Below are 27493 nucleotides of genomic sequence, written 5' to 3' on the forward strand. Positions count from 1 at the left end.
AATACACTTTATTTAATTAAAATAGATTAAAAAACAGACTGTGTAAAAGAATTAGGATTCTCAATAATTTACTATTATTTACATTAGCAAATGTTGGTCGTTAGTAGACACCATGAGGAGATCAGCACACAGAATGCAGACCCGCCTTCCCCCCCCTCCCCAAGGGGCAAAGGGGGACTCGGCGCTTTCCTGTTGATCCCCCCCTTGCAGGTGAATATGGCAATGACATCACTGAGAGCTTGGTAAACAGCAGGAGAGGTGAACCTGGGGTGCTTACGGCACGGCTACCCCACGCTGAGGGGCGTTAGAGATGCTGGCAGGCCAGGCAGGAACTCTGTTCTCTGGAGGGGAATCAGTACTTCTCAGTCCTTGCTTATGGAGACCTGATGGGCAGTGATTTCCCTATCTCTGTAGCCAACACTCACCATTCCCAAAAGAACCTTCTATAAGGAGCCCCGCTGGCTGACACCAGACCCACAGTTTCCACAAAGAAGATGAAAAAGGAAAATGAAAGCCACACCTCCTGGTTCCCAGGGAAATCCTGGATTACTTAACACTCCCTGCCCATGTCGTCCAGACTGTGGTGACTCCTCACCACCTCACAGGCCATGTTGTGCTCCTGTCGCGCGTGTGAGGGAATGGTGGGGAGCGAGCGGTGGCCAGGCGGCCATGGGGAGCGCCGCACCAGGGCACAGGCTCCTCCCCAGGAAGCAGTCACAGCGAAACGAGGGAACTGCCAGGCCCTGTGTGTCCGCCCTGTGTCCACATGTCCTGCAGGCACTTGTGACTCTCCCACACACGGATGGGGAGCGAGTCCCAGGCAGGTGGAGACAGGCTGGTGGTGCTGAGCAGAGAAGCAGCAGGCTGCGCGGGGCTCCGGGGACCTGGCTCCTGCTTGTGGGAAACCTTGGGAATGGCCCTCTGGAAAGCCCTGCTGCTCCATGGGCCCAGGCCTCGCAGGCACTGTCACCGTAGAGACACCCCCTGACCCAGGCCTGGGGCAGCAATGGGGCCCCTGCAGCCGGGACAGAACCACCAGTCAAGGGTGGGGGGAGGTGGGCCTCACTAGAGACTCAGTCCAAAATGTCTGTCTCGAAGGGTACCAGGTGGTAATAGGACAGGTTGGTGACATAAGCTGCTGGGTCATCACCATCTTCCAGCTCTGAGGTAAATTCACCACCATTCTCAAACCTGAAAAGGAAAGTTCAGAGGTGAGGGTTGGGGCTGGTTCATTGACCCCCCACCCCCACGCCCACTGAAGTGGAGAAAGAAAGGGCAGAAGGTCATTGGCAGGAGGGCACTTAGGGGTCAGTACCAAACACCAGGGAAGGGCTTTCCCTAAGGCTCCTTATGAGGCATGGGCTCATCGGACCATGGGGCATGGCCTTCTCAATGTAGGTTAGGAAGAGTGACAAGGACCATGGTGACAAATTAATGAGGCGAAATGGACCCTTCTCTAAAGTCCCTGACAGCTCTGGTGGTTACTGGCTTAGACACTGCTATCTGCATTCATGAACCAGTGTTTACTAAGAGATTCATTCACTCACTCATTCACAGAGCGATTCTTTTTCTCCGTCCAGGGTTTGCTCTGTGTCAGGCTCTGGGGACACGGCAGGAAGCAAGGCAGGGAGCCAGTCTGTGAGAACCGGAGCCCACCCCGTGCGGGGCCCCACAGACAAACAGCACAGATGAGTGGGAAAAGCCACTGTGGTCACAAGCTCACAACCTAACCACATCCGAGTGACATGGTGCTGCTGACTCAGGGGTGCGAGATCAGCGGCCCAGAGAGGATCTGGGTGGGGGCCTGAGGGAGGTCATGGAGGGAGGGCTCCTTCTAGAGGGGCGGTGTATTCAGTGTGGGGGTTTACATGCGGGGAGCGCAGGCAGGAAGAGCTGGGGAAGAATATGTACTCCGCACATAAGGTGACTAATGCCTTCCGGATAAGCATTCCCCCATGAGTTGAAACCATTTCCACTCCCTGTCTAACCCAGACACCGCCTCCTAAGCTGGGGGGCGGGGGGGGGGAGGGGGTAACAACCTCCAGATTTTTCAAACAGAGAAACAGCTCCCTGAGGGACATTCTCCGCAGGAAGGGCCACAGAGATGCTGCTTGTGCTTTTTCCATTTTCTTCAACAAAGAGGGGGCAGGGCAGAGGTGGGCGGAGGCGCGCTCCCTCCCTGCTCTCCTAGGGCTCTCCCAGGAGCAAGCGGCCTGCGAAGGAACCCACAGCGTACAGTGTGTCCCCGCGCTGATTCCTGGCACTGGAAGGCGTCACTAGTGAGTACCGTTGTAGGAGCTCCACTCTGCCTGGAAGGGTTGGGCGGGGCCGGGAAGAACACGAACTGAGCCCAGGACACGGGAGCCGCCGCACAGGGGGGCAGTGGAAAGGCCCAGCCCCTGCCCGCAGAGCGCCCCTCCCAGCATCCTCCTAATTCAGAATGGGGCTTACTTCCTCTCAGTCCAAGCTTTAAGTTAAAAGTGGAGGAGGAGGCTTTGAATCAGTGAGAAAAGGCCTCCGCCTCCCCAGTGAGGGGTGTTGTGTGGCGATGTGCGGGGCCTCCCCGCATCCGCTGCAGGGGCAGGGCAGGGCTCAAGGCCGGCTCCTCCTCCCCGCACTGCCTGCCTGGGTAGCTTGTGGCTGCGGAGAAAGAGATCGAGGCTCCGACGCAAGTGTGCGCAGCCTCCGGGGCGGCAAGTCTCATGGAGGTAAGACCAGCTCTCCAACTTTTTTCCAGGATTTGGTCTCTTCCCGGAAACCAACAGCGGAATGACTTAAAAGATGACTCTTGGATGCAGGGAAAGGCTCAGCTTGGGGAGGAACAGGGCCGGTTTCCTACACCTCCGGCCCTCATCACATGACCCTAAAAACCCAGGGAGGGAGGGGAAGCTGGGACGCTGGGGAAAATGAGTCACCGGCCCGAGTCCAGCGGCCTCGTCATCCCCAGCGACCCTCAGCAGGCCTGGCAAATACCTCTGCTCCTAACCTGTGAGGACAGAATGGGGGGCTTGTCTCAGCTCTGGGTGGATTTCTAGGAGCCCCGTAACAACTCCAGCCAACCAGGATGACCACCAGAGGTCCCGCGGGCCTGCTGACTCACACCCCCGTTTCCTGAGCACAGTGCGGTCCGCGCCTGGGTTCTGGAACATTCTTGCCCCAGAAGCATGAAGACTGCCCTCTTGGCATCACGGCACAAGTTCTAATGGCAGGCTTGACAGCACTGAATTCACAGTGTGGGGGCCAAACGGTCACCCACAGGTACCACGGAGGATGGCTGTGGCAGGGAGGCAAAGCCTTGTTCTCCAACGACATCTATCTGTGACCTCCTGTCCCCATCATCAACCCCCACCACCTGCCTGACAGCCCTGTGGAGTGTTAAAACAGATTGCTCCTGAGAGACAGTCAGCGGCCAACTGTCAGCTCAGCGCACTGCCCTACATCAGACACCCAGAGAAAACCCTGGCAAGCCCGCCTCAGGAATTCCCTCTAAATGCTCCCCTGAGCCACTCGGAAGTAGACATTTCTTTGTTAAGCCTTTCTGGGATCACCGAGGCTTTTCTTGCTCGGTTTCCTGCCAGCCAGGCATCCTGAAGCCCAGCGGCCCCATGCTAAGGGCGTGTCATCCCTCTCCATGCAGAGCTGTGGGGTCACGTTACCACTCTTGCTTTCTCTCTGTGAGCTTCTTTCCTCGGCAAAACTATTCATGGTTCAACTTACTTGTCCAATCTCCCCGAGGGAGGGTTGGCCTCTTAGGACTCCCGACGACAGAAAAGGTCTCCCGGGAGAAACTGTGCTGCCAGAGCTGGGACCCTACTACTGATGAAGGAGGGTCTCCACCTGCCCCTCGTCCACCAAGACAGCCCCTCCGCAGAAGCTCCTCCCATGACGCTCCAGGGCCTCTCCTTCCAATCACCCACTTCATAGAGAGCAATCTCGTGCCCCCTCGGTGCCAGCCCTGTGTGATCATGGAGGACCCCCGGCTCATGAACGAATGAGCTATAGACACGCACAGTGGGTATGAAGCCACATGGTGTCACAGGGAGGCATGCAAAGGGACAAGGACCTGTCAGGGAAGGGCCACCCCCAGCAGCTTTACCATCATAACCTCTTACACAAGCATTTCATGACATCTCCATGGTGAGGGAACCTTGTGCCATTGACCCAGGAGACATCTTTGAAACTGAGAAAGTGGGAGCTGCCGGTTCCATGGGCCTGACGTGGCTCCCCCTGTGCTCGGTCACAGAGCAAGACTCCAGCAGAAGGCTCCGGCCGCCTGTAGCAGGAGCTCAGGGACACCCGGGGCTCGTGCTCTGCTCTGCTGTCAGCTGGCTGGGGTGGGTCTCAGCACAGAGTCTGTCCTAGTGCGTGTTTACTGGCCCCTCAGTGGGTAAGGCCGGATATGAGACTCCAAGGCCCCGATCCCGGGATGTGCTGCTCATGGGCCCCCAGGGAGACTCTGAGCACCCAGCGCGGCCTGCGGGGGCTCCTGGGCCAGGGGGTTCCCATTTACCACCTGAGATCTTTACAATGACCCCGGGAGAGCCTCAGGGGCCCCACTCAGAGGAGAAGAGAAGCCAGAAGAGGTTAAATAACTTCCTGAGGCTCACATAACCAGCAGGAGCCGTGAGGTTGGCCTGGACAGTCAACAGAAGCCAAGCTGTGATGTCCCCTCAAGCTGCCTCCTGAAGACTCCCAAGGACATGACCCAGAAGTGCACCAGGGATGAAGGAGGCTGTGCCTCGCGGGGACGCCAGGTGTTGTGCTTTCCCAGTGCGCTTATCATGGTGAAACGTTCTGTTATTAGAGAAGGAGGGACAGGGAAGGCTGTGGTGTCTTTGGCTATCCTGCCTTCACTAGTCAGACACATCCTCCTTCCCCTCAGAGCAGGCCCAGTGGCGCCAGGTTTCAGCCTGTGAGCTCTACGGAAGCCACTTCAGAGTCTGGAGAATCCAGCCCTGTGATGTGACACCATGCAGGGGACATTTCTTCCCATCCCAGGAGACCAGGCCCTTGGAGCAGGGAGGCTTATGGCCGCCATAGTTCCTCAGGGCCCAGCACAGACCAGACTCTGAAGTCCGGCCACTTCTCCTTAATGCCCCCTTTCAGCCAGCCCCTTGGTCAAAGGAACTTTGTTCCTGCAAGGTTTATGAAGCAAGCTTTCACTGTCCTCTAGAAAAGTCAAACACTTCAAAAAAGTGTCCAAATGCAGGCAGGATGGCTCAGTATCTCCGGCCACATCTGCTTCCTCTAGAGCTCTGTATGGGCTGTGAACTCCAGCCTCTGGCACCAGCTGACAGGCTGACAGGTCAGGGATCCCTTCTATAAAATTATATTCAAATCAGTCTACTTACAAGTGCTCTGTCGGGTCCACACCCAGGTGCTGGTCTTTTCCGTTTGGTATACTGTGGTCAATAACAATGGTTTCCGTATTTGCTAAGCAAAATCCATTGGACCTCATGATTTCTGAAAAATGAAAGCAATGAAGTAAATATGCAGGATGGGCCAGATTTTGAAATTTTGGGCTTATACCAATCTCTCTACTTCCCCCTCCATCTACTGCCCTAAATTCTTCCCCACACTCCAAGAGAATGCTCTACACTCCAGAGGCCCATTCTGGAGTCCTACCAACATATTCAGGAGCTAATGCCAACCTCCACAGAAACCACATCTGAGGACCCTGTATAAGCCAAGAGGCTCCAGGAAGATGCTCTGAATTTTACCAGCACCCTCCCCAAAAGCCCTCCCCATTAGTTTAAAGCTGGCATAGAGAGAGTACTGAGCTCACGTCTATTGGCTTGGGTTTGGGTCTGGGTCCATCACACATTGCCGCCATGAGGCTTTGCACAGGTACCCGATCTTCCCTGTGCCTGAGATGCAGATGACACTGTCCACTGCCCTGGGTCGCTGTGAGGGTCAGCTGAGATCAGTATGCATTTTACACCAAATGGGCAACTTCACCTTTTTACTTTATATAATTCTGTAAACAAATTGATCTTTTTTTTTTTTTAACCTGTATGCACAAATTTTGGTAGTTAAAAGGTCAAACTAAGTAGTCTACATTGGCCTTAGGCAGTGAGCTTCTGAGGATGGAAGTCTAGTGTTTACCCCACACCGGGAGAGGAGAGGACAGGCATGCCTGGATGTGTGGCAGGGGACACAGCCCTGGACTGGGAGTCTGGACCCACCAGAGGTCCACGGTCTTGGGACTCAGTATCCTCAACTGGGGAATTTCAGCATAGTAGTGGATGGTCTCCAAGGATCCCTTCAATTCTAAACTCTCATGAGTTACCGGATTCCATCACGCCATCTTGTCCATTTAAGTATAAGGAGTCAATGTGTCTTGACTGACTTCTCCTATCTGGTGTAGCTTTTATTTACATTTCCACAGGGAATGTGTTTCTGTAAAATGCTCCAAGAATTGGTCTGGTGGCCATTACTAGTTCTCCTCGGTGCTGGGAGTTCTTCAGCCCTCTGGAAAGCTGCCCCTAACCTTAGCTCTTAGTCAGGGAAGGGTCATGTTCACCGCCCTTGTCTGTCCTCTCAAATCAGGTCCTCTCCTTACCTCATCTTAAAAAAAATTGACTCAATTTCTGGGGCATTCTCAAATCCAAAGGATTATCATCTTCCCATTCAAAGGCTCACACACAGAAACACACAGCTTGAAATAGCTCTCCTCTCCTACTGGCCCAGCGCAGGTAACAAAAACATCCCTCACCTGTCCACAGTCTCCCTAGGCACCTGTCACTACTGTTTGGGAGATTGTTTTCTTTTAATTTTTTCCTTCATCTCATCATAATTTAGATTTTTTTTATTCCCATGCATGGATTTTCTTTTCTCATAAGTATAATTGTAACTTTCTATTTATTTTTACTCTTTCCAGATACCTGGTTCTCAGTTCTTTGACTTTCTTTCCATGTGGAATTAGGAAAACTACACAAAAACAAACAAAGAAAAAGAGAAGGTTTCCTCCTCAGCCCCACAGGAATAAAACGATGCTTCATCAGTCAGATTTACCAAGTAATTGCTACCATCTCCACTTGACTTTCTGCAGAAGTGACAGCTCATGGTTCTTTGGTCTTTTGAAATACCAGTCCCTTCAGTAACACTCTGGGTGACATCAGCGCATTGCTCTTCCCTGCCCACCCCACCCCTCCAGGTTGAATTGCACCCGCCCTCCCTGCGCAAAGACAAGCTTGCAGAGCCTGAAGTCATGAGAAGGAACACCAAGACCTAATGAAAAGTCAGTGCTTGGAACCTCTGGGATCAATGACATTTCTACAGGCGGGAAGATGTTTACCCAAGTCTGAGTGAACAGACTCTGAAGATGACTACATTGTAACAAGAAAGATTAAGATGCCCTCGCCTCTCCAATCAAAACATACAGCAGCACAGAACCCCTCTCTTTATTGCTTTTTACTAACTCTGACTCAAATATGTCTGTCTCAGAAGCACATCCAACCTCAGCCAGCTCACAGCCTCCAGCCTTTTCCACCACCCCTTTGCTAAGGGAGCTTGGAGGGGAAAATCCTGCAAGGGAAAACAAATGTCTGTGCAACAAAACCTATCTGATGGTAATGAAGAGTTACCTCACAGAGGAACTTTCAAACTTCCTCATCTCTCTTAAATGTGAAATTTGGATCTCTAAGAAATGGAGTCCTTACCAGCCCCCCAAAACAGATTTGTAACAAATCACTCCCTAACTCTCCCTGCAAAGAAACCTCTGTACACAATCATGTGGTTTAATGGTGTGTGCAAGGCAAGCTATGAACTCCAGTTCTGCTACTCATGCATGGGGAGCAGTTTACTGCTTGCTCACTTCCTTCATCTATAAAATGGGCATACCCATCCCCAAAGCACAAGAGTACATAAAATGAGATGGTATTTGTAAAGAATCTAACAAGTATTGCAGGCCGGGCAAATGGCAGTGATGACTGTCATTACTGCTAATGTCTTCATAGCTGTTGTGTCATGCAATTAAACCGAACCAGAGAAAAGGTTATGATTACAGAGCAGCGCTCACATCTGAATCCCGTCTCCAAACGCACATAGAATGTGAATGTCTTAGAAGTCAGCTTAGTCCCTATAGCAAAAAATCACTGGCCAGTGTCATTACTTTAATCCCATACATGACTGATTCCATGAAACAGTTCCTTTTCAAGGTACTTCTCTGCATTCATTTTTTTTTTCACATGAAGAGTTCTGCTTTGCCATTTCTTAACTTCTATCTTTTGAGCTAATTTTAAATTACAGAAAAGTTACAGAGACGGCATGGCGTTCTCACGTAGCCCTCACCAGTTTCTCCTGATGTTAACATTTGCCGTAGCTATGGTGCAATGATCAGAGCTGGTGGACTTAACCAGACACCTCCCTTACTGGAGTGTACAGGCTTTTCCACCAATGTCCCTTTCTTCTGTTATAGACCCAGCCCTGGATCCTTTGTTGGGGATCCCTGCATTGCTGTTTCCTTGTTTTGTGCAGCCTCTGAAGGTTCTTCCGTCTCTCCTCATCTCCTATGAAAGTAACACTTTGGGAGGGGCTGGTGAGTTATTTTATCAATGGTCCCTCAATTTGTCTGGTGCTTTTGAGCTCTGACTGACGTGGAGTGTTCCCAGCAGGAATCCTGTAGAGTGACCCCGTGGTCCCCTCCCCCCCCCCCGCATCCTGTTAGGGGGTGTGATGTCAACATCAGCATCACTTGCATAAGAAGTTTCTGCCAGGTTCACTCTTTCTCTTTGCAGTCAATATATATCTTGGGGCAATGCACTGATACTGTGCAGAATCTGTTTCTCTCCAACTTTTTCCCATTCATCTTACCAGTGGACCTTTCCTGCAACAATTACAGTTGGCCTGGAACAGCACAGGTTTGAACTGCCTAGGTCCACTCTGTGTGTATGTGTGTGTGTGTTTTAAGTACACTACACTACAGTACCATACACTACACTACAGTACACTACAGTACCATAAATGTATTTTCTCTTCTTTAGGTTTTCTTAATAACATCTTCTTTTCTCTAGCTTACTTGTGTAAGAATATTTAATACTTATAACATACAAAGTATATATTAATCAACTGTTAATATTATCAGCAAGGCTTGCGGTCAACAGTTTTGGGGGAATCAAAGTTATACATGGATTTTCAACGTGCAAGGGGTCAGAGCCCCTAACCCCTGTGCTGTTCAGGGGTCAACTGTACGACTGTGGTGTGTACGGGTCATGATTTTTCTATTTTTTTAGCTGTCGCCATGCTCTCCTCTGCCCCATTGGCCATCCTTCCTTCAGTTCAGTAATTCCTACGTTCTTCTTTTAATGAAGCCATTAGCTCAGTTCCGAAAGCATTCACAGTGTAGCTTCCCTCCGTCCAAATCCTCTCTCCCATTATATTTTCAGTGTAGTCCAGCAATCAAACAAAATCCAAAGCATGACCTTTTTATTAATTCGCCAACTGGATGAACCTTGTACGGTGACAATTAAGGTTGAGATGGTACAGCTGCCTGGTTAATGAAATACGAAATTAGAATTCATTTCCAACCCACCCCCCCGCCCCCAAACCTGAATAATTACATTTTTGTGGCTTACATAGATTAGTCCAAGTAGTCAAATCACAGTGGCGCTTTAGGCTTCCTGCTAAGCACGGACCCAGCCACCATGTAGAAAACTCTATTTAAGTTTTTCTGATTCCATAAACATTTAGATTCACATGGGAGGAAGAACGTTTAAGGATGTACTCGCCCAAAGCATCCCGCAGGAGGTCACAGGGTCTCCCACCGCCTTGCAGCGGCCCCAGGATGTGGCTAGCGCCTGGCGCCATCTAGCGGAGCCCTGGCGCTCAGCAGTCTCCGCGGCTGCGCACTCAGAGCCCCCGCGCACGCCTGGAGATAATGAACCCCCCCCCCCCCCCGCCCCTGCCCGCCACGGGAAGCCTAGGTCAGCGCCTGTCGCCCATGCTGCCACCTCCCTACATGCCACATCAACAGTAGCAGCAGGCATTCAGAAATCGGAGAGGAAAGGAAGAGGAAGGGTGGGGTGAGCTGCAGCAGGCAGGGGCATTTTCAGGAGTGAGTGGAATTTAGCAGGACAGGATGGACGGGCGAGGTTTGTGGGAACAGAGGGAATATGGGAGCCCACAGCACAGCAAAGCCCCACCAAGGGGAGGCCCGGGGTCTGGAGCAAAGGGTTCTATGGTGACGGCATCAAAAAGCTAGCGTGAACCAGACTCTGGCCTGCTGGAATGACTAGGGCACTTGGCCTTTATCATGAGTGTAAGGTTGTGAGAAAATGAATGAGCCCAGGAAGTCAGAGGTCCAGAATGACCAATCTCAGTATTCAGGGTCTGTCCTGGGGCAGGGGGGAGGCTGAGAGAGACAGAGAGAGAGAGAGAGACCTGTGGATATTCCCGGGCTGGGGGGGAGGTCCTGTTGCCCAGAGTGTGAAGCTTCAAGTCGGGGGGAACTCGAATCCACAAACACCCACATAGGAGAACAAGCTTGAAGAACATGGCTTGCCCACGTGTAGACTAGTTCTTACAGTAGCACTGTAAACAAAGGTTTCATTGAAAAGTATGTTTTAATTTACCACAGTTCATTGTCTTAATATATTTCTTTCCTCACTCAGTGAGATATATGAAAGTATATCTCACACTCCGGGGGCACACCCCGTTATTGTCTGCATATCTATACACTGATGGTGAGAAGCCCTTCCTCAGACAGAGTGAGGGCCGCCTAGTCCTGGAACAGAGATGGGGAGTTTGGGACGCTTCCAGGGGAGAAGCCTCAGACTTGGTGCCCAATCGATCAAAGTGGATAAGGAGATTCATGAAGGCCCCAGGAGACGGAATCTTAGCTCTGAAAGGGTGGGCGAGGCCTCTCCCAGCCGCCGACCCTGAGAGGGATGCCTCTGACAGGCTGCCCTGGCCTCTGCAGGGAGCCACGAGGCTCTCAGATCAGACTTGAAATAGATATTTACAGACTCCATTGTTGGACGGAGTTCCCGTTGCTACAAAGTGTTCTGTGCTGAACTCAAATCCCTGTGGTTATTTGTACCCGCAGCAATGTCCCTGGGACCGAAAACCTGTCCTCAGTCCTCACAGAAGACCCAGAGAGTGTAGCTAAAGCCTCACACGGGAGGCTACAATTATCCCTGATAAATTTCACCTCATTATTTCCAGCCCTTTAGGATAAACATGGGGCATGTCATGTGTTTAGCCCTGTCACAAGTAAAAATAGGATGGTAGACAGAGCGCTGGGAGTGTTTCCAGGTGGCTGCACTCCAGAATTAATCAGAAGCAATTCTGTGTAGCCGGGGTCAACCGGAAGCAAGTGTCCCGCTCCTGCTACCAGCACAGGGCCCTGAAGACTTCTGCTGCTCTTTGCTCTCCTATTGGCTCAAAACAGAAATAAAGCAGAACGGTGACACCCGTGCTGGGACTCTTCTGCTCAGGATAAAAGAACAGAGATTGTCTGTGCTCTAGTGGCAGCACATAAAACCCACCATGAGTGACAAGCGTCCCGGAACCCTCACTGTGCCCTCCAAGACTGAGGTCCATAGACACCCAATCGGGATAAACGACTGCCATTTCTCCTATGAAGAAGGTTCTGGATACTAAGTGCCAGCTAAGGAGGGATACCCAAACACCCTGCTCTTCTTCCTAACAACACACAGGAAGCCATGTTGGATGGACATCAAAAGCAGCAGACTCCAGCAAGCCCAAGCCTGCCAGCCATCCCGCACACACAATCACATCCTAATGTGCTTTCCCTTTGGGTCCCCTGAACTTGCCCACCCTCTCCACCCGTCCCCCACACATGGTTAAGAATCTCATCCCTGCTATAGCACATAGCTCAGTAAGGACACTTTTCCTACTAAAGACACCCACCACCACCATCCCGATTGGTCCTCTATCTCCCTATCACCGTGAACCCCCAGTGCTTTCTTAGGAGACAGCTCTGGGCTCAGATGCACTTTCGTCTCCTGACTGTTCTTCACCAACTTCCGGGGTATCCCTCCCGCCCATGCTCCTTCTGCTCTCCTCCCTCCTCCATTTGGAAATAGAATGCTAAATGCAGAATCCATCCTTCCTTTCTTCCTACAGACCAGCACCTTCTGCAGGATCTCCCCTTGAGCCAAACTCTATCTCCTCTTGTAGCTGCCTTTCCGCCCTTTCCACCCGCCACACTCCCACACGACCCCAGTCACATGCCATCTCTTGGGCCTAACAAAGCTGACTGTCCATTGCCTGGGGGAGTTCCATGTCCAGGACTCTGAGACGGAGCTCTTTTCCCCACAAAATGCCCCTCAGCAGCCTTCACCAAAACAGTACTGCAAAAATGAAAGTCTAGTGTTCTAACAACATTTGCAACCCAGATGCAGAAAGCCACCAAACAGGGCTAAGTTCCAGCTCCCCCCCCCCCACCTTTCCATTCCCCCCCCAGGTGAGCCGGCCAGCAGCTCCTCCCAGCCAGCGTTTGCTTTTACTGCTGCAGACATTGGCCTCTTCGGGGCTAGAAGGTATGGTCCGGTGTCAATGTTAGTGACATCTAAATTGTGCGCTCCCCTTTCTGTCACTGCCATATTATGTGAACAATCTTACATCAGCTGGCTAGACTCCTGATTGACATCATTCACTTCCCAGTGCCCCATTAATGTGTTCATCGTGACCCTGTTTCGTAAGAAAGTTCCCACTGATATACCGAGTTACTCCTTTTGGAAACTGGAGAAGTGTAAACTGCAGGTCGATGGGTGGAAAACACCGTTCCATGAAAATCAGGTAACAGCCTCCACCCACTTTATTCCTCTTTTGGATCATCTTTCTGGATCCCAAGGGTAGAAGGTGTACCCGATGAACTGAAAAGGCTTCCAGAGAACCACGGCCATCCACAGCAGGACCCGGCCTCCTCATACCTTCCCTGCAGCTCTTACCTGATATTTTCACTGGACTCTGAAAGCTGGGTTGAATTTTATGTACGTTGTCGTTTTTTAACACCTGGTCCAGAGGAGATCTTTCAAAGAAGGTGAGCACAACTTCTGACCTGGAATACTGGCGATAAGTGCGTTAATGACTAAACTAGAGTCCTCCCTAGAGGTGGCCTCGTGTGAGGCTGATGCCCCTGCACCTTCCAGATGCTTGGCGGGGGGGCCACACTGATGAGGCTGTAGTCAAGGCCCACCTTTCACTTACAAATGGCCCCATGTGGCAAAAATGCAAGGCTCCAGGGACAGAGGGGATGGGGTGGATGGAAGCGATGGGGAGATTTTCTGAGCGCTTGGTACGTGCCGGATTTCGCACATGTGTCCCCCTTATGATAAACGGTGAGTGTGTTGACTTTCCCCATTCGCAGAGGAGGAAATGGACCCCGTGGGAGTCAAGTGGGTCCCAAGTGCACGAAGCTTGCCCATTTCATTTAAAGGCCATCTGCCAATGTGGATGCTAACACTCTCCTTGGCTCCCATACACCCTCTTCCAAAACACCCTCTGCAAGACCGGTGGGCTTCTGAGTGGAGGCAAGAAAACAAAGACCATGGTAGTGGAGGGACCATGTCTCTTCCTACTCAGTGCCACCATGGCCCTTGACTCTCACTTCTTACCAAGGAGAAAACGGAGCTGCACGAGCCCACAAAAGTCTTCCTTTCCCCTGGTTTTGTCCGCCCCTCCCCATGGCCTGAACCATCCAGGGAGGGAGCAACCAGCTACGTGGGTGAGGGCATTGTTGTCTGGAAGCGGGCAGGATGTGTCCCAACCACCCCCCCGCCCCCGCCAGCCCTGCCAGTCGTACTCACTTTGCACGGCATGCTGAGGATGGCCTTCAGCAACTTCTCCACCTCGTTAAGCCTGGTCTCTATATCGCGGGCGTCCTTGATGGCAACCAGGCCTAGAATTGAGACAGACATTCAGACAGAATTAAGACAGAAATGCCTAAAGTAAAAAAAACCAAAACCCGAACCAAACCAAACAAAAAAACCCAAAACCCAAAAAAACCAAAACCAAAAACAAAACAGACTGGAAATATGCTCCTAGATTAAATACAGAACAACAGACAACCCCATGACAAGGAAACCACTGCCCAGTGTCCCCCTCCACCAAAGACGTCTGGGAGTACTTACGCAGCCTTACTCTGAAAGCAGTGCTCTCAACCTCATTTTAAGTTTCAATGACCCAGTGAATGATTACCATGTGTGCTGGGGGAGATGATGCCCTTCCCTGAAAGGAGAAGTCTGGCAGGCGGGGGACAGTGGAATGAGTGGGAAACGTAGGTATAAGCCAGTGATCAAAGTCCCCTCTGAATGGGACAGTCAGGGCCAGCCTCATGACAAGACCAAAGCTTGACTGGGGACCACTCAGCCCCAGGCAGGTGTGGCCTGAGGCCACACCCACTCAGCCACAGGGGGTGTGGCCCAGAACCTGCCCCACCCACTCAGTGGAAGGGCTGGCTCCCCTGGCCTCCACTGACCTCACCACAGAGCCTATGGAAATGGAGTCCATATTCAGACAAGTCATTTACATGCTGGGTTTGGAAGGGGAAAAGTCAGATCTTTTCCCAGAAAAAAAAAGTGGGTATGGCTCACAGCACTTTTTCAGAATCTGAACATCTACCCTCCTTACATGTAACAGGATCCTGAGTGACTTTTGGGAAGTAGAGACTTTAGTCTGTAAACTATGATGGCGGGCAGCCTGGAGACCTGGGTGTGCTTCCGTCTCCCCGTGAGCAGGAAATAGCCTGAGTCTCCTCGTTTCAGTTTCTACACACCGGACTCCTGGGGACACGGGAATGACATTCCCAAGGACACAGGCCTCTTTGCCATACTTCGTGTGGCCCGGCAGGACGGTCCCTGGGAGCCAAGGCCAGACCAGGTGCTGGGATCATCCCAGAACTATTACCAGTTGCTGCGTCTAAGGTTTTCAGTTCTGGTTTGGTTTGGTTTTGCAGGAGAAAGGCTTGGTCTTCAGGCAATTCATCAACGGAAACTACAAGTCATTAAGTTAATTTCCTAAACTAAATGATTAAACATACAATCCATGGAACCAGGGACAGCCCCGAACATAGGGCAAGGACATGTCTGAACGCCTACGCTGTCGCAGGGGGAATTCCTTCAAGCAGCCTGAGTCACGGCCAACTTCTAAGCAAGGCTCCCTCAACGTCCTAAAGCACAGGCCACCGCGGGTGTCAGAGGGGCTGTCTGGGCCTGCCCACCCCCTCAGCCCTGCAGGCCCAGGGGCCAGTCAGCAGCTGCTCAGGTGGCTGGAGCCCAAGGGAGCTGGCTGGGCTGTGGCTCGCTGGCTGAGCCACCTGGGGCCTCTGTCCACAGGGCCCAGGCACACACCCCAGCAGTCACCAGAGAAAGGGACTGGGCCTTCTCTACCTTCTCCCCTCTTCCTCGGGTTACCAGGCCCCACCATGCCCCCTGCATGTTCCGGGAAGCAGAAAGAAGAAAGAAAATAGTACCAGAATTTCAGGATGCTTCTTCCTCAGCCCTGAATTCCTTGCTTGGCAACACACACACACACACACACACACACACGTTGTTTTGCTCTTTGCACCAAAATGCTTTCATCTTCTGCTTGCTACCGGGAGTCTGCCCAGGGAAAAAGGCCCAATGCAAAATCCTCTGGAAAATTGTTTTTAAGAGAGGACAATTGAATTAATCATCCCCACCAAATGCTTCTTCATTCTAGGATGAACAAAACTATTATTATTAAAGTTCAACTTTCGTTACCTCTAGAATACGAGTTTTAAATCACTCATGTTTATGACACAGTAGTTTTCTTATTTTATATTTGGTACGTGCATTTGTACGAAGGTTAGCCTCTCGGATGGTCAATGCACGCAGCGTACAAATACCCAAATCATAGGATACACATCACGACTTAACAATCTTAAGGTAGTATAAAGGTTTATAATTCATGCATTTTTGCCTCAATGACACATTTTGGGTTACATCTTTGATTTAATTAATGTTCAGCCCACGGATGAGTTCATAGCTGCAAAGTTATATATATAGTAGGATAAATACATTCTGCTCTATAGTGATCTTCTTTTTTTAGAATGGCCTGATTTAGCAAATAAAACAAAGGACACCTAGTTAAATATGAATTTCAGATAAACAGTGAATAAAGCAGTAGTATGGACAGATTACACTAAAAAAATTATTTGCTGTTTATCTGAAATTCAAACTCAACTTGGTGTTCTGTATTTTATCCAGCAGCCCTATCTTCCTGGTAGGGTATTGTTTTCCAGAATGAAGTAGAAAAAGGCAAGAAGTACCTTCCCCAATCGACCCCAGCCTACCTTACCAGCTCTGTGCCTTGCAACTCCCCATACTCTCCTGCCAATCTCAAAGGTCCACACTACCCAAACACAATCCCCCTGACCTCCCCCCACCCCCAGGCTCACAGGTAGGAATGTCCCACCCATCCTTTAAGGTGTGGGCGCACACCATCTGTTCTGAGAAGCCTTCCCCACATCTGAAGACGGAACCCGAGCTGCCTCTGGGCTCCCAGAGAACTTTCCTGACCTCTGCAGTATTCACCACTCAGCCCTGTGACTGCTCCTGGACCTATGGGTCTCCCCAAGATCCCCGTGCGCAAAGCTGAGGGGAGCAGGTGCCTCTTCCTCTCACTGTTATCATCACAGGGCCTGACGCACGAAGGGGACTCTATGTTTACTGGCTGTTGGTCGACCGAAGTTACAGAAGAGAGCACAGAAGTCAAGCGTCAATGATCTTCTGTGGGTGCACTCCATCTTGCCCCATAGGATCATCACCCTAATTCATGCTTCTTAGCACCACACTCAGTCAGCACCACACCAGAACCTGCTGCCAGCTAGCTCGAGGTCGCAGGCCTGACAGTCGAGTGGCATCACGTATGAGTCATGAGCCTGCCGGCCTGATTTTATCTGTGGACGTGTGCAGAGCCAGACTGCTTCCTCTGACCTGTCTTTATGATCCTCAACAGCAGCCAGATCATTCTCCTTGGAAATGTAAACACGCCTCCAAACAAAAGGAGGCTCTGGAAACTTACCGGGCAAAGGAAGATGCTGGAATCCCTCGCTCCAAGAACATTAATGACAGGTGGCTGCCCCTTAGCTGGGGGCACACTTTGTCATTTGCTTCTCCATCCTGGCTTCCCGGGTGACCCCAGCAGAGGCCTCAGTTAATCAAAAGCAGAGGGATTCAGGAAACGATGGATCCAGCTGAACACCATGAAACCTTGTTAACAGCAGCTACCACCACCAACCAGAGCTCAGAGCATAGCAAGTCCCCCAACACCCCAAATCAGGCATGGCATGAAGGAGTCACCACTCTCCAAGCACCTCCCTGCAGCCCAGACTTTCCCTTCCCTCCGGGGCCCTGGACATCACCCTTCTCAGTTGTTTTAAAAGTGCTTCCCATCAAATGATGGCTACCTTAAATGTGTTAGGAAAATATTTTTAAGAAAGACAAGCCCAAAACGGCCACAGTGCAAATATGAACTAAATCATCATTTTAGAATTTCATACACATGGGGGTTCCTTTCTTCAGACTTACCGGTTTCATGATGGGTGGGAAATTTAGACACCTACTGCGAGACCCGAAATTATTATAAACTCTCAAAATGTGACAGGGCTAAAAGGTGAAGTTGTGGAACACTGCATTATTTTCACGGGCAGGTGGCAAGAATAGAGCCCACAAAGGACTGCTACCCCAAACAGATTATATGCACTGGAGTTTCCTTCTAGCCTATCTGCTGTATTTTTCCTTTGTGACCCAACAGCTTTGGTTTTTAATGGCTGATAAAGCTTCTCCGAATAGGAACTGTTTACAGCAAATAGCAATTTTAAAACTTATTTTTAAAAATAGGCTTAAACACAGCAATCTAAATACTTCTGGATTTTATGTTCCAAATATTGTGGATGGAACAAGAATTCTGTGGGGATCTTGTCTGACTTCGTTTTCCTATCTGTGATGGTAATAACAAAAGCTGTAGGCGGGCAAATGGTTGAGATTTTGCACAGTTGGACAGAAAAACTTGGTAAGCATCTACTGGTTATAAGACTGTCACCCTAGAAGTAGCCAGCAGGGGGTGCTAGCACTCTGTGGAACCAACCAGGTTTCGCCTGGTAAGGACAGAAGGGAGGAGGGTCCACCAGCGCTTTAATTGTTAGAAGTAGACTCGCAGACTTCACAGACCCTGGAAATCTTTTTAATTTCCGATAAAGCATAGTCACTCATATAATCCCCATTTGTAAAATTTCACTGTACCCAGTTTGTAATGTGTAAATTTGATTAGCCTCAAAACAAGTAAAGATTTGAATCTGAAAGACTGATAATGTGATTATATATAAATTATAGTCTGTTAACTTAAATATATTTGGAGGCCAAAGACCAGCCTAGAGCAGCCAGTTTGTCCTTTCTTTCTAAACTAGTTTAGCACTGAAAATTGAGAACCCAAAATGTGATTCTGTCATTTTCAGAATTAGCTTTTTTTTTTTTTTTTTTTTTTTTAAGATTATTTATCTATCCTCTGGGCTCTTTTCTCAGCAGGGAAACTGCTTCTCCCTCTGTCTCTGCCTCTCCCCCTACTTGTGATCTCTCCCTCACTCTCTAATAAATGAAATCTTAAAAAAAATTATAAGATTATTTATTTATTTATTTATTTGTCAGAGAGAGAGAGAGAGAGAGAGAGAGGGAGAGCACAAGAAGGGGGGGCAGCAGGCAGAAGGAGAGGGAGAAGCAGGCTCCCTGCTGAAAAAGGAGCCCAATGTAGGGCTCCCTCCCAGGACCCCGGGATCATGACCTGAGCCAAAGGCAGACGCTTAACCGACTGAGCCACCCAGGCACCCCTAGGATTAGCTTCTTTATGCAAACATAAACACCTGACTTATTCTTGGAATCCAAAATGAACATGCTGGAGTCATCACAAAGACTTATCAGGGAGAGCAAACATAAACAAAGCAGTTTCCTAACCTCAGAAACCCTGAGTCCAAAGTCCCACATTTTCAGTAAGTGGAGGCTTTGGGATGAACACCTCTGGTAACTGCGGGGCTTCCTCCATGGCTAGACTCTGGGGCCTTCTCCCCTCATTCCAGAAATAAAGACAAGGTGCCTCTTGGATCAACTGCTAAGGAAGAACGTCCTTTTCAAAGCACATTAAGGAGTGCCCATTACCCCAAGAACACGTCTCTTAGAGGAGACTCACAGCAGAGCCCTAGGGAAATTTTCTGTAAAGCACACTTTCAAATTGAGTCAGATAATAAATTAGGTTTAAAGATTTCCTTCTCCATTTAATAAAATGTGTCCATCAACACACCGTACAGCAAGGCAGACGGCTCGGGTCATCTTGCATGTGAGAGAGAGAGGTATTCCTCAAAGGTGGTGTGTAATAACCATTTTAGAAGTAAAATAGTTGAAATCTTCCAGGGAAATTTTCAATGCTGATTTCCTAGGTACCTGTTTTCTAAATAGGCAGCCGACATTTGAGAAGCGGAGAGTTAGAAATGATCTGCTTGACAGCATAAGGGAGCTGGTTCTGTGCACACTTAAGCACCCCAGGAGGGGCCCTCACTCCCGAGGAGCCCGTGCTTACTCTACTCTATGTAGAGTTCTGTGCGTGGGGTGTCGCGCAGCATTTCTGGAAGGACAGAAACCTTGTTTCTCCCTCCCTCCTGGCACGGTTCACCCTCCCACCCTCCTTCCATGAGGCTGCCTGCTTTGGTGATGCTCACACCGAGCTGTAAGAGGTGAGAGCTGCTGGGCACGCATTTCTCTTCTGCATCTTTCCAAGAACGAAAAGCAGGGCAGAGAAAGCATCAAGGACACCAAAGAGGCCGAGAAGAAACAGCACCTCCCTGAGGATCCAAGAAGGGGCTGAGAGGAGATTCTCCTTTCTCTGCTTCTTCCTGCTCCTGGGAGGTGCCCCCTTGAATGATGTGTTTTTATCAGCAGGAGAGAAGGACTGCTGGACTCCACGGTACTGGCCTTGACTGTGCCCTTCCCCAGTCCCTCCCTCCCTGGCCCTCTTCATTATCCTCTCCCAATAAAAGCACAATTCTTTTACTGAACTTCCCACTTACTGCATTTTAGAAGCCACTCCCTCAGGGAGTCTGTCTTTGGATCAAAGGTATTTAGGACACCCCATCCTTTGCTGGGTTCCCCAAACAGGAAGCACGCATTCAGCCACTCCTCCTAAACTATCCGTGCCAGGCACCCTATCACATTGGGGGGGGGGGTACCGTAGCTGGAAAGACAGACGGCCCCGGGCTCCCCAGAGCTTTCCTGCTAGTCAGGACAATGGGCATGTGGCAAACATCAGCCACAAAAAGTAGGGTGTCCCCTGGAGGGGGCAGGAGTACTCCAAGCTGGGACACCCTCACCAGGGTCGGAGGCCTGCAGGGTGAGCCACACAGGGGGCCCGGGGAGGGAGGAGAGGAACGCTGAGTGGGGTCAGGAAGTGCAGAGGCCCTAAGGAGGCCAGAGGGGTGAGGACTAAAACAAGCAGGGCCCGACAAAGGGCATTAAGGGTAAACCCCACAGTGGGCACTGGGGAGCCATGGCTTCCCATGTAGGCTCTGCTCACAAGAACCCTACCCACTTGGCAACTGCATTTCTTAGAGTGATACGCACCCACCCTAGGATCCCACAGTCATCTCTACCTGGTGAAATCGCCCCTTGGAGCACAGTCCCCAAGCCTGACCCCCTCCAAGCGCCAAATTCTAGTTTCTGGATCGGCAAAGCGACAGACCTGGTCTGCAGGGCTCTCACTGAAGTACGTAAGGGCGGTGACCCCCTTTGTGGGCTTTCTCTTTAGCCTGGGCTGGGGCTTGCACCATCCATGCCTCCTAGGGACCTGGGGGTGGGGGGCCGAGGCCCAGGGAAGCGGATGCCGTCAGGAGCAGCAGGGGGGGCCCTGGACCCACCCCCGCTCATCTGGACTACCCCGGGGAAGATGCTGCGTGTCCAGGAGCAGACGGCGGAAGCTCCAGGGACCTGTGCTCCTGAGTCCACACCCGGCAGGTCTCGGGTCTCAGGCGTCCAGCCGGTTCTGGGTACTCCATGGCTGTCGGGCCCTCCAGCAGCCCTACCTGGGATACCTTCATGCCATTTCATCAATCAGGCATCTGGGGCTTGGGTAACTAAGCAACTGCCGAAAGTCATGGCGAGGAGCAGGGGACAGAGTCGGTCTCTGATTCCTCACCTGTGGGCTTCCAAAGCCCCCACCTTCCACCGCACAGCCTGAGCCTCTCCCACAGGGACCCTGCGATACCCCCAAGGGAGTCATTATGACCCCGACCCCTCCCACCTGGATCCTTGTCCCCAGGGGGGTCCTCACTCTTTGGGGCCAGGGTGGGGAATTTTCTCCCTCAGGAAGCAGGATGGGCTCCTGCTGGGATTCAGATGCTCTAGGCAGAAGTTTTCACCACATGGGATTCCTTCCCGCCTCCCTCTACTCTCTGTCCAATTACTGCTCATCAGAGTTTTCCTGCTGATTCCAAGTTACATATCAGCAAAGGGTGATTAAGATGTTTTGGTCTCAAAACAAATATGAAAGCTTGCCAGCATAAATGAGCCACGGACCAAAGTGGCTCCGTTCACGGTCATGACTCAATTTAGGGGGTGGGGTGAGGAGGGCAGACTGGAGGTGTCTGTTTGGAAAATTACATCATCCTGCATGTGGGTCTGTGCCGGGGTGTGACACACCCGTGCCCCCATTACTGACGGAAGCCCAGTCTGGCCAGCAGAGAATGGTGCACAGGCCCTCGCCCCACCCTTCAAGGAGAGGGTGCACACCAAGCAGCCCCAGGGAGCTTCTCAGGCCTGTTCCCAGACATGGAGACCATTGTTTAGTGATCACAACCGGAAGCGTCCAGCAGATGCCTAGGGACATCCAAGAAAGTAAAAATGAACACAAATACCAAGAAAAAGCGATTTGAGAGAATCAGCAATACCAGCCACCGTTCTGGACGCACTCCCTCCCCAGGAAGGCAGAGGGGGGCCCCACGGTGGGTCTGCTAGAGAGGCCCCCCAGGGCAAATGCACATGAGGCTCATTCTCACTACCAGCCTGCCTGAATCCCACCTTACTCCAGGCTGAGCTTCACTGCAAAGGGACAAACTCATCCAATCCCCATTATTTCACTTCCACGGGCATTCCAGTCTCGCCTTTCCTTGACTCTTCACCACGCAGGAACATCTTTCAGCTTTTGGAAAAGTGTTTGTAGAGACAGACCACAGAGACACATGAGGCCCAGACTTTAGAAGGGAAGGGGGCCGGTGTCCCTGTGGGCCAGCCCGAGGGCAGCGGGGAGGCTCCTGGAGCTGTCTGCTCAAGAAGCAGGCCAAGTTTCTTCTCGGGAATTTGGCGGAAAGTAACTGTGACCTAGAAGCCAGCCACCTAACCCCATGTGTGAGTTTCTGGCTGGCTCCTTCTCTAGCTGAGAGGTGAGGTCAGGTCACCTGGGGCCCCCCAACCGTCCGAGATCTGATGGGATGAGATCACAGGACCAAGAACCAATTCAGCCACTTGCAGAGAAATGAGAGGGCCCTAGAGTGCAGGGAAAGGAAATTGCAACGAAGCTCGGGTGCACATTTGGGGAAGAGAGAGAAAACAGAAGGCAGAGAGAGGAGAGCAGGCTACATGGGGGTGGACACGCTGGTGCTGGACTGGGATGGCGTGCTGCCCTGGGGCCTGGGAAAAGCGCACAAACCACCGATCTAGAAGAGCTTCAAAAAATACATCTGTGAATCAAAAAGAATACCCCCAAATCCCCGTGAGAAGTGAAAGCTGCCCCTGTCCGAAGGGGCAGGATGCCCTAAAGTGAAGTGACACAAGGGCTGTGGGGTGGGGAGCAGTGTTGAGGCAAAGGGCAGAGCCACACTCAGCCAGCACCAGGCTACAAGGGCCCTGTGAGGCCAGGCAGAGCTGGGTTTGCTGCCTCTGGTCTGCTGCCCAGGCCCCATGTGGCATCTGATCTCTTTCCTGCCACCTCCACTAGGCAAGTAAGCTTGGTGGCTCTACAGTTTCTCCTCTGCATCAGCCGGTGTTGGAACAGAGCTTCTCCCCTGCAGTCCATGTGAGAATGAGTGGGCAGGCTCAGGGCCTGGGAGCATGGTCTGGACTGTGGGAGCTCGGCAAATATATCTGCACCCAGCCTTTTCTGGTTCTCTCCTGGGTACCCTAACTCCAGTCCTCAGAATCTCAAATCTAAGACCAGACTATCTATGCTTATGCAGGTAGACCAGTCCTATGCTGGCCTCAGGGCCTTTGCACTTGCTCCTGCCTCTGCCTGGAATGCTTGCTTCCCCAAGTACTGACCAAGAGGCTTGACCCCTCCCTTCCTTCAGGCCTAGACTCAAAGATCACTTCCTTTGAGACTATCTGGAGAACTTTATCTGAAAGTTAACTCCTCCCTCTAGAAGTCATAGCCGCTTTCCTTGCCTACTTGCTTCCTTCTGAATATTTATCACTATCTACCATATTATTTAGTTATCTTTGTTTATTGTTGGATTTCTCCCAACAATAAGACAATCAAGAGGGCAAGGATTCTTTTTTTTTTTTCTGGGTCTTCTTTTGATCACTGCTGTGTCTCCACCCCCTAGAATGATGCCTGGCACACAGCAGGCATTCAGCAAATACTCACTGCATGAATGAATATGAAACCAAAATGTTGGATTTCATGGTCATCAAGAATCAAAGGTCACCTGACTACTTGGGAAATAGAATCTCTTGCTGGAGTGGTGACCAGGATGGCTCAGACTTCACCAGGCCTGAAATCGGTGTTATTAAATAAAAATAAAAATAAAAATAAAAATGGGCAAAGAGCACCAAACAGCCAATCAGAGATTCTGCATGTTTATGTTTTAACGTGTAAACCTTCTCAGTTGTAAGAGATGGAACAGGCAGGAGACCCTGACGACATCAGGAAACCCGGAACCACATAAGTATCACACAGAGGGAATTCAGGTTCAAGACTCAGCCCCACCGGTGAGGGGTTTAGAAAAATCAAAAGGAGCCCCTTGTCACCCAGAGATAATATCCAGAGGAAACAGCTGTCTCTATCTCCTTGGGCCGGGGCACCAGAAAGGATGGGTGGGTATCTCAGATCCAGAGGAAGAAGAGGGTGAGGTGGGAAGCCAAGATTCTAAGAACAAAAGGACAGAGGACAGAAGCAGGACAATTCCTGAGGTCAGCCCTGCCCAAGAGAAGGCCAGGAAGGTAAGTGAGTGAGCGAGGTCCCTCCGCGTGTGCAGGGCCCGCAGTATCTTTACACAACGTGTGCCAAAGTGAAACATTCAAGGCCATGGACAGTCCCCGAGCCTAACACCACAGTGTGTGTGCCAAAGGGAGAGAAAAGCCCATTCTCTCCACACACTCTCCCCCATAGCACGACTTGAGGGGCGAAGGAAAAGGGCTCAGCATCCCTTTAGCTGCATACAGACTCAAAAATGCAAGTGGGGGCAAGGCTTTCACGCCCCATGAGGGCGTTCAGTCGGACATTCCCAAGAAGAGCTACCTGCCTGCTCCCAGCATGAGCTCTGAAACCCAGATCTGCTTGCGAGGCTCGTTAATAGAAGTCAAGTCGAGAGCACAAATCTAATCTGGCCCAGAAGCATTTCAATAAATTTCAGTGAGGGAATCTGGTGGGGAATGATACTGAGGAAACCTGACATTTCCCATACAACACACGCATCCGGTTGCCTTCTGTACTTACAGTTTGTATATCCAGACAATGTTTTTATGCAAATAACAAATCTGCATGGAAATCAGGTAGAATCTTCTCTTAATACATTACTATTATGTACTTGATTCAGTGAACAATTTCCCTGAACTTAAAAGACTCTAAGAAAAGAACGGGGCTTCCCCTGGGATTGCACAACGGAAACTCAAAGGGGTGCCCCAGAGCAGTAGCAGCGTGCCTCATGCAGAGAATCAAGGACCACCAGGACAAAGAATTAAGGTCACCCCATCTCCTCCCCTCCAGGGGGTGCTGGCCCAGCCCTCAGAGGGGTCTCCCCTGAACAAAGGGGCCAGCAGTTCCAGTAGAAAGCCTTTTCACCCCATCACTGGTCCCCATCCTAAGCACCTGCCCCACCCCCACCTCCACCAGCAGCAGGGCTAACACCCAAAACTAATTTCTCCCTCCTTCAGACACTTAAGCAGCTCTCCTATCCTTCTAGATCTTCCTTTCCCCCTGGTAATCCCCCTCTTCCTAAATCTGTCTCACTCTCACTTCAGACACACACTCTGTGTCTACATCTCAGGAACCCAGAACTGACCCAGCACTGTTAGCACAAGGACAGAAGGGTCAGAGCCGGGGTGTGTGCAAGGCAGGTCCAGTGGCTCACACCCACCTCCCTTCTGCTCCCGGCAAGTCCTTTTCACTACCAGATCCCAGGGCTTCCCCACTGGCTACAACCCTTGCCAGGAGCAGCTGATGCTGAGGGTAACAATAACAACCAGCATGTATGGAGGGCTTACTATTATGAGACACTACACTATGCATTTTAATCCTGAACCCCACCCCCCCCCCAAAAAAGTAGGACTGGTTCTGTGTTACAGGGGAGGAGCTCAGTTCCAGCCTGACTGCCTGCCTGGGGTCCCAGCTGAGCTGTCCCACCCCCCACCCGCCCAGAGCGAGACCTGGCAAGGACAGGGGAGGGCATGTGCACTGGCCGGCTCTCAGGGGCTCTAATTTGTTAACGGCTCGCCTTGTTCCACCAAAGATGTAAGTCACTGAACAAACCGTCGTTCCTTCATGCAAGCTTTCCTGATTTGAACATTCTTTTGTTTAAAAAAAAATACAATATACACACCCAAATAGCAAATCCAAGGAAAACTGTTGCCATGCTTGAAATAACGCTCAGCCATCTCCAGAATGGCAATAAACCTGAGACTCTGGGGAGCAAAGAGAAGCGTGAAAGGCAGGCCATCTCACTCAGGGCCTTCTAACTTGCTGGCTTTGGGAGCCCTTCCAAACGATGTCATGAGAACTGAGTTAATCATCCATATAATTCACACACTGGGGCGGGGGCTCCGCAGGGGGAAGTAGAGGTTATCTTAAGACCTCAGGCAGTCCAACAGCTAAGGAATCTTGTTGGGGTCCCTCAGCTTCAGGAAGTGTCCCCTACAGGTGCCACCAGGTCTGCTTGTAAGATTGTGGAAAGGAAGGCCTCTCCGTGAAGTGTGACTAGTCTCAGAGCTGCAGGTGGTCACAAGCGGTGAGGGGGTGGGGGCGGGGGTAAGGACTGTTCAGTGCTCCACAGTCTTCCCAGGCCTCTTCTCCCCTTCTCCCCCGGCCTTCTGAACCCGCCCACCCCGCCCCTCCTTCTAGGCTCAACTTCAGCCTCTCTCACGCGCTTCCTTCTCTCTTCCAGCCGCCTCTCCTCCTGGCCTCCAAAGTGCAGCCGGTGGGATGGGCGTCAGCCAGGGCGTAGGAAAGGGGAAGCCACACAAGTTCTCTGAGAACTCGAATCCCCAGGAGCCAGGACAGTCACAAGGCCTGGGAGGAGGCAGGCCGCAGTTAATCAAACCCGAATGCGGTCCCACCCCTGGCGTGGGGACCTGGGCTCTCTCCCCTGAAGTCGGCCGCAGGGAGGCCCCTCCGGACGAGTGACAGAAGGCTGCGTGGCACCTCGTACTCGGGCTCCTCTGTCACGGGAGAAGATCAGAGGCACAGCCCTTTCCAGGGGAGCACTCCGAGGGGGATGGCTGCCAGACACGACGCGACCCCAAACGGACACTGTTGTTAACTCTTCCCAAACATTTCCCCAGCCCCGTCCTGTCGCTTTCCGGGAGGGGTGGGGGTCACAGCCGGCCCACCCGAGGGTGAGGAGGGAGGGAAGCCGCCACTCCGGAGTCGGGCTGGAGCTCACCCCGACACTGGCCCACACTGGCCGCTGTACTGGCACTGGTCACTGACTCGTCCTTGGGGACAGTCGGGACGCCCCTCTTGCTGATTTCCGCCCGGAGGGCCTCAGGGCTCTATGAGCTGGCTTTCGTCCTCCTACCATTGCTGCCCTGCGCGCCCTTCATTTGGGGGCGCAGGATCTAAGCGTCCCCCGTCCCGTCCCAACGACAGAGGGGAGAGCCGCAATCTCGGCTTCAGTAACTTCCCCTCCTACCTTTACTGCACTGTGAAACGACCTCGCAACCACATCTCCCCCTAAGACTCCATCCGATGCGCCCTCCCCACCCCACCCCGGTGCCCGCAGCCCCCGAACCTTGCCGCAGGGGCGCGCGCGCTAGCTCGGGCCGGTCCTCGGGGAAGGCGTCGCGGAGGCGCTGCCATAGGCGGCCGAGGTCCGCGAAGCTGCGGTGCAGGTAGAGCACGCTGCGGTCCGACCACTCCGTGCGGATCTCGAAGAACTCCTCCTCGTCGCCGCGCCGGCTGACGATGAGCCTGCGGATGCCGTTCACCCAGCAGCCGCGCACGAACATGTTCACGAGCGAGGTGCCCTCAAACACCGCCGAGGCCATGCCGCGGGTCGCGCATGCCCCCGCCTCCGGGGGCGCCCTCGGCCCCCGCCCGC

The 27493-nt window shown here is 51.7% G+C and overlaps 1 protein-coding gene across 1 annotated transcript; it reads right to left on the reverse strand.

Annotated features, from left to right (window-relative positions):
- LOC111156762 (PX domain containing 1) lies at nt 1-27493 on the reverse strand. The gene is made up of 5 exons (XM_022517829.1): nt 27185-27493; nt 13773-13864; nt 12915-13032; nt 5352-5463; nt 1-1191 (listed from the first exon to the last, which is right to left on the reverse strand). Exons 1-5 carry the CDS (start codon nt 27438-27440, stop codon nt 1074-1076), a joined length of 696 nt encoding a protein of 231 aa, XP_022373537.1. The 5' UTR covers nt 27441-27493; the 3' UTR covers nt 1-1073.

This window comes from Enhydra lutris, unplaced genomic scaffold, assembly GCF_002288905.1.
Source record: "Enhydra lutris kenyoni isolate GAN:26980312 unplaced genomic scaffold, ASM228890v2 scaffoldscaffold48, whole genome shotgun sequence".
In the NCBI taxonomy this organism is placed as follows: domain Eukaryota; kingdom Metazoa; phylum Chordata; class Mammalia; order Carnivora; family Mustelidae; genus Enhydra; species Enhydra lutris.

Excerpts from the sequence above, each read along its gene's own strand:
- LOC111156762 (XM_022517829.1), bottom strand. The coding sequence starts at position 27,440 with ATGGCCTCGGCGGTGTTTGAGGGCACCTCGCTCGTGAACATGTTCGTG. Across the intron at positions 13,033-13,772 it reads TCCTCAGCATGCCGTGCAAA|TATTCCAGGTCAGAAGTTGT; the intron begins GTGAGTACGACT and ends ACTTATCGCCAG. Across the intron at positions 1,192-5,351 it reads GTGGACCCGACAGAGCACTT|GTTTGAGAATGGTGGTGAAT; the intron begins GTAAGTAGACTG and ends TTTCCTTTTCAG.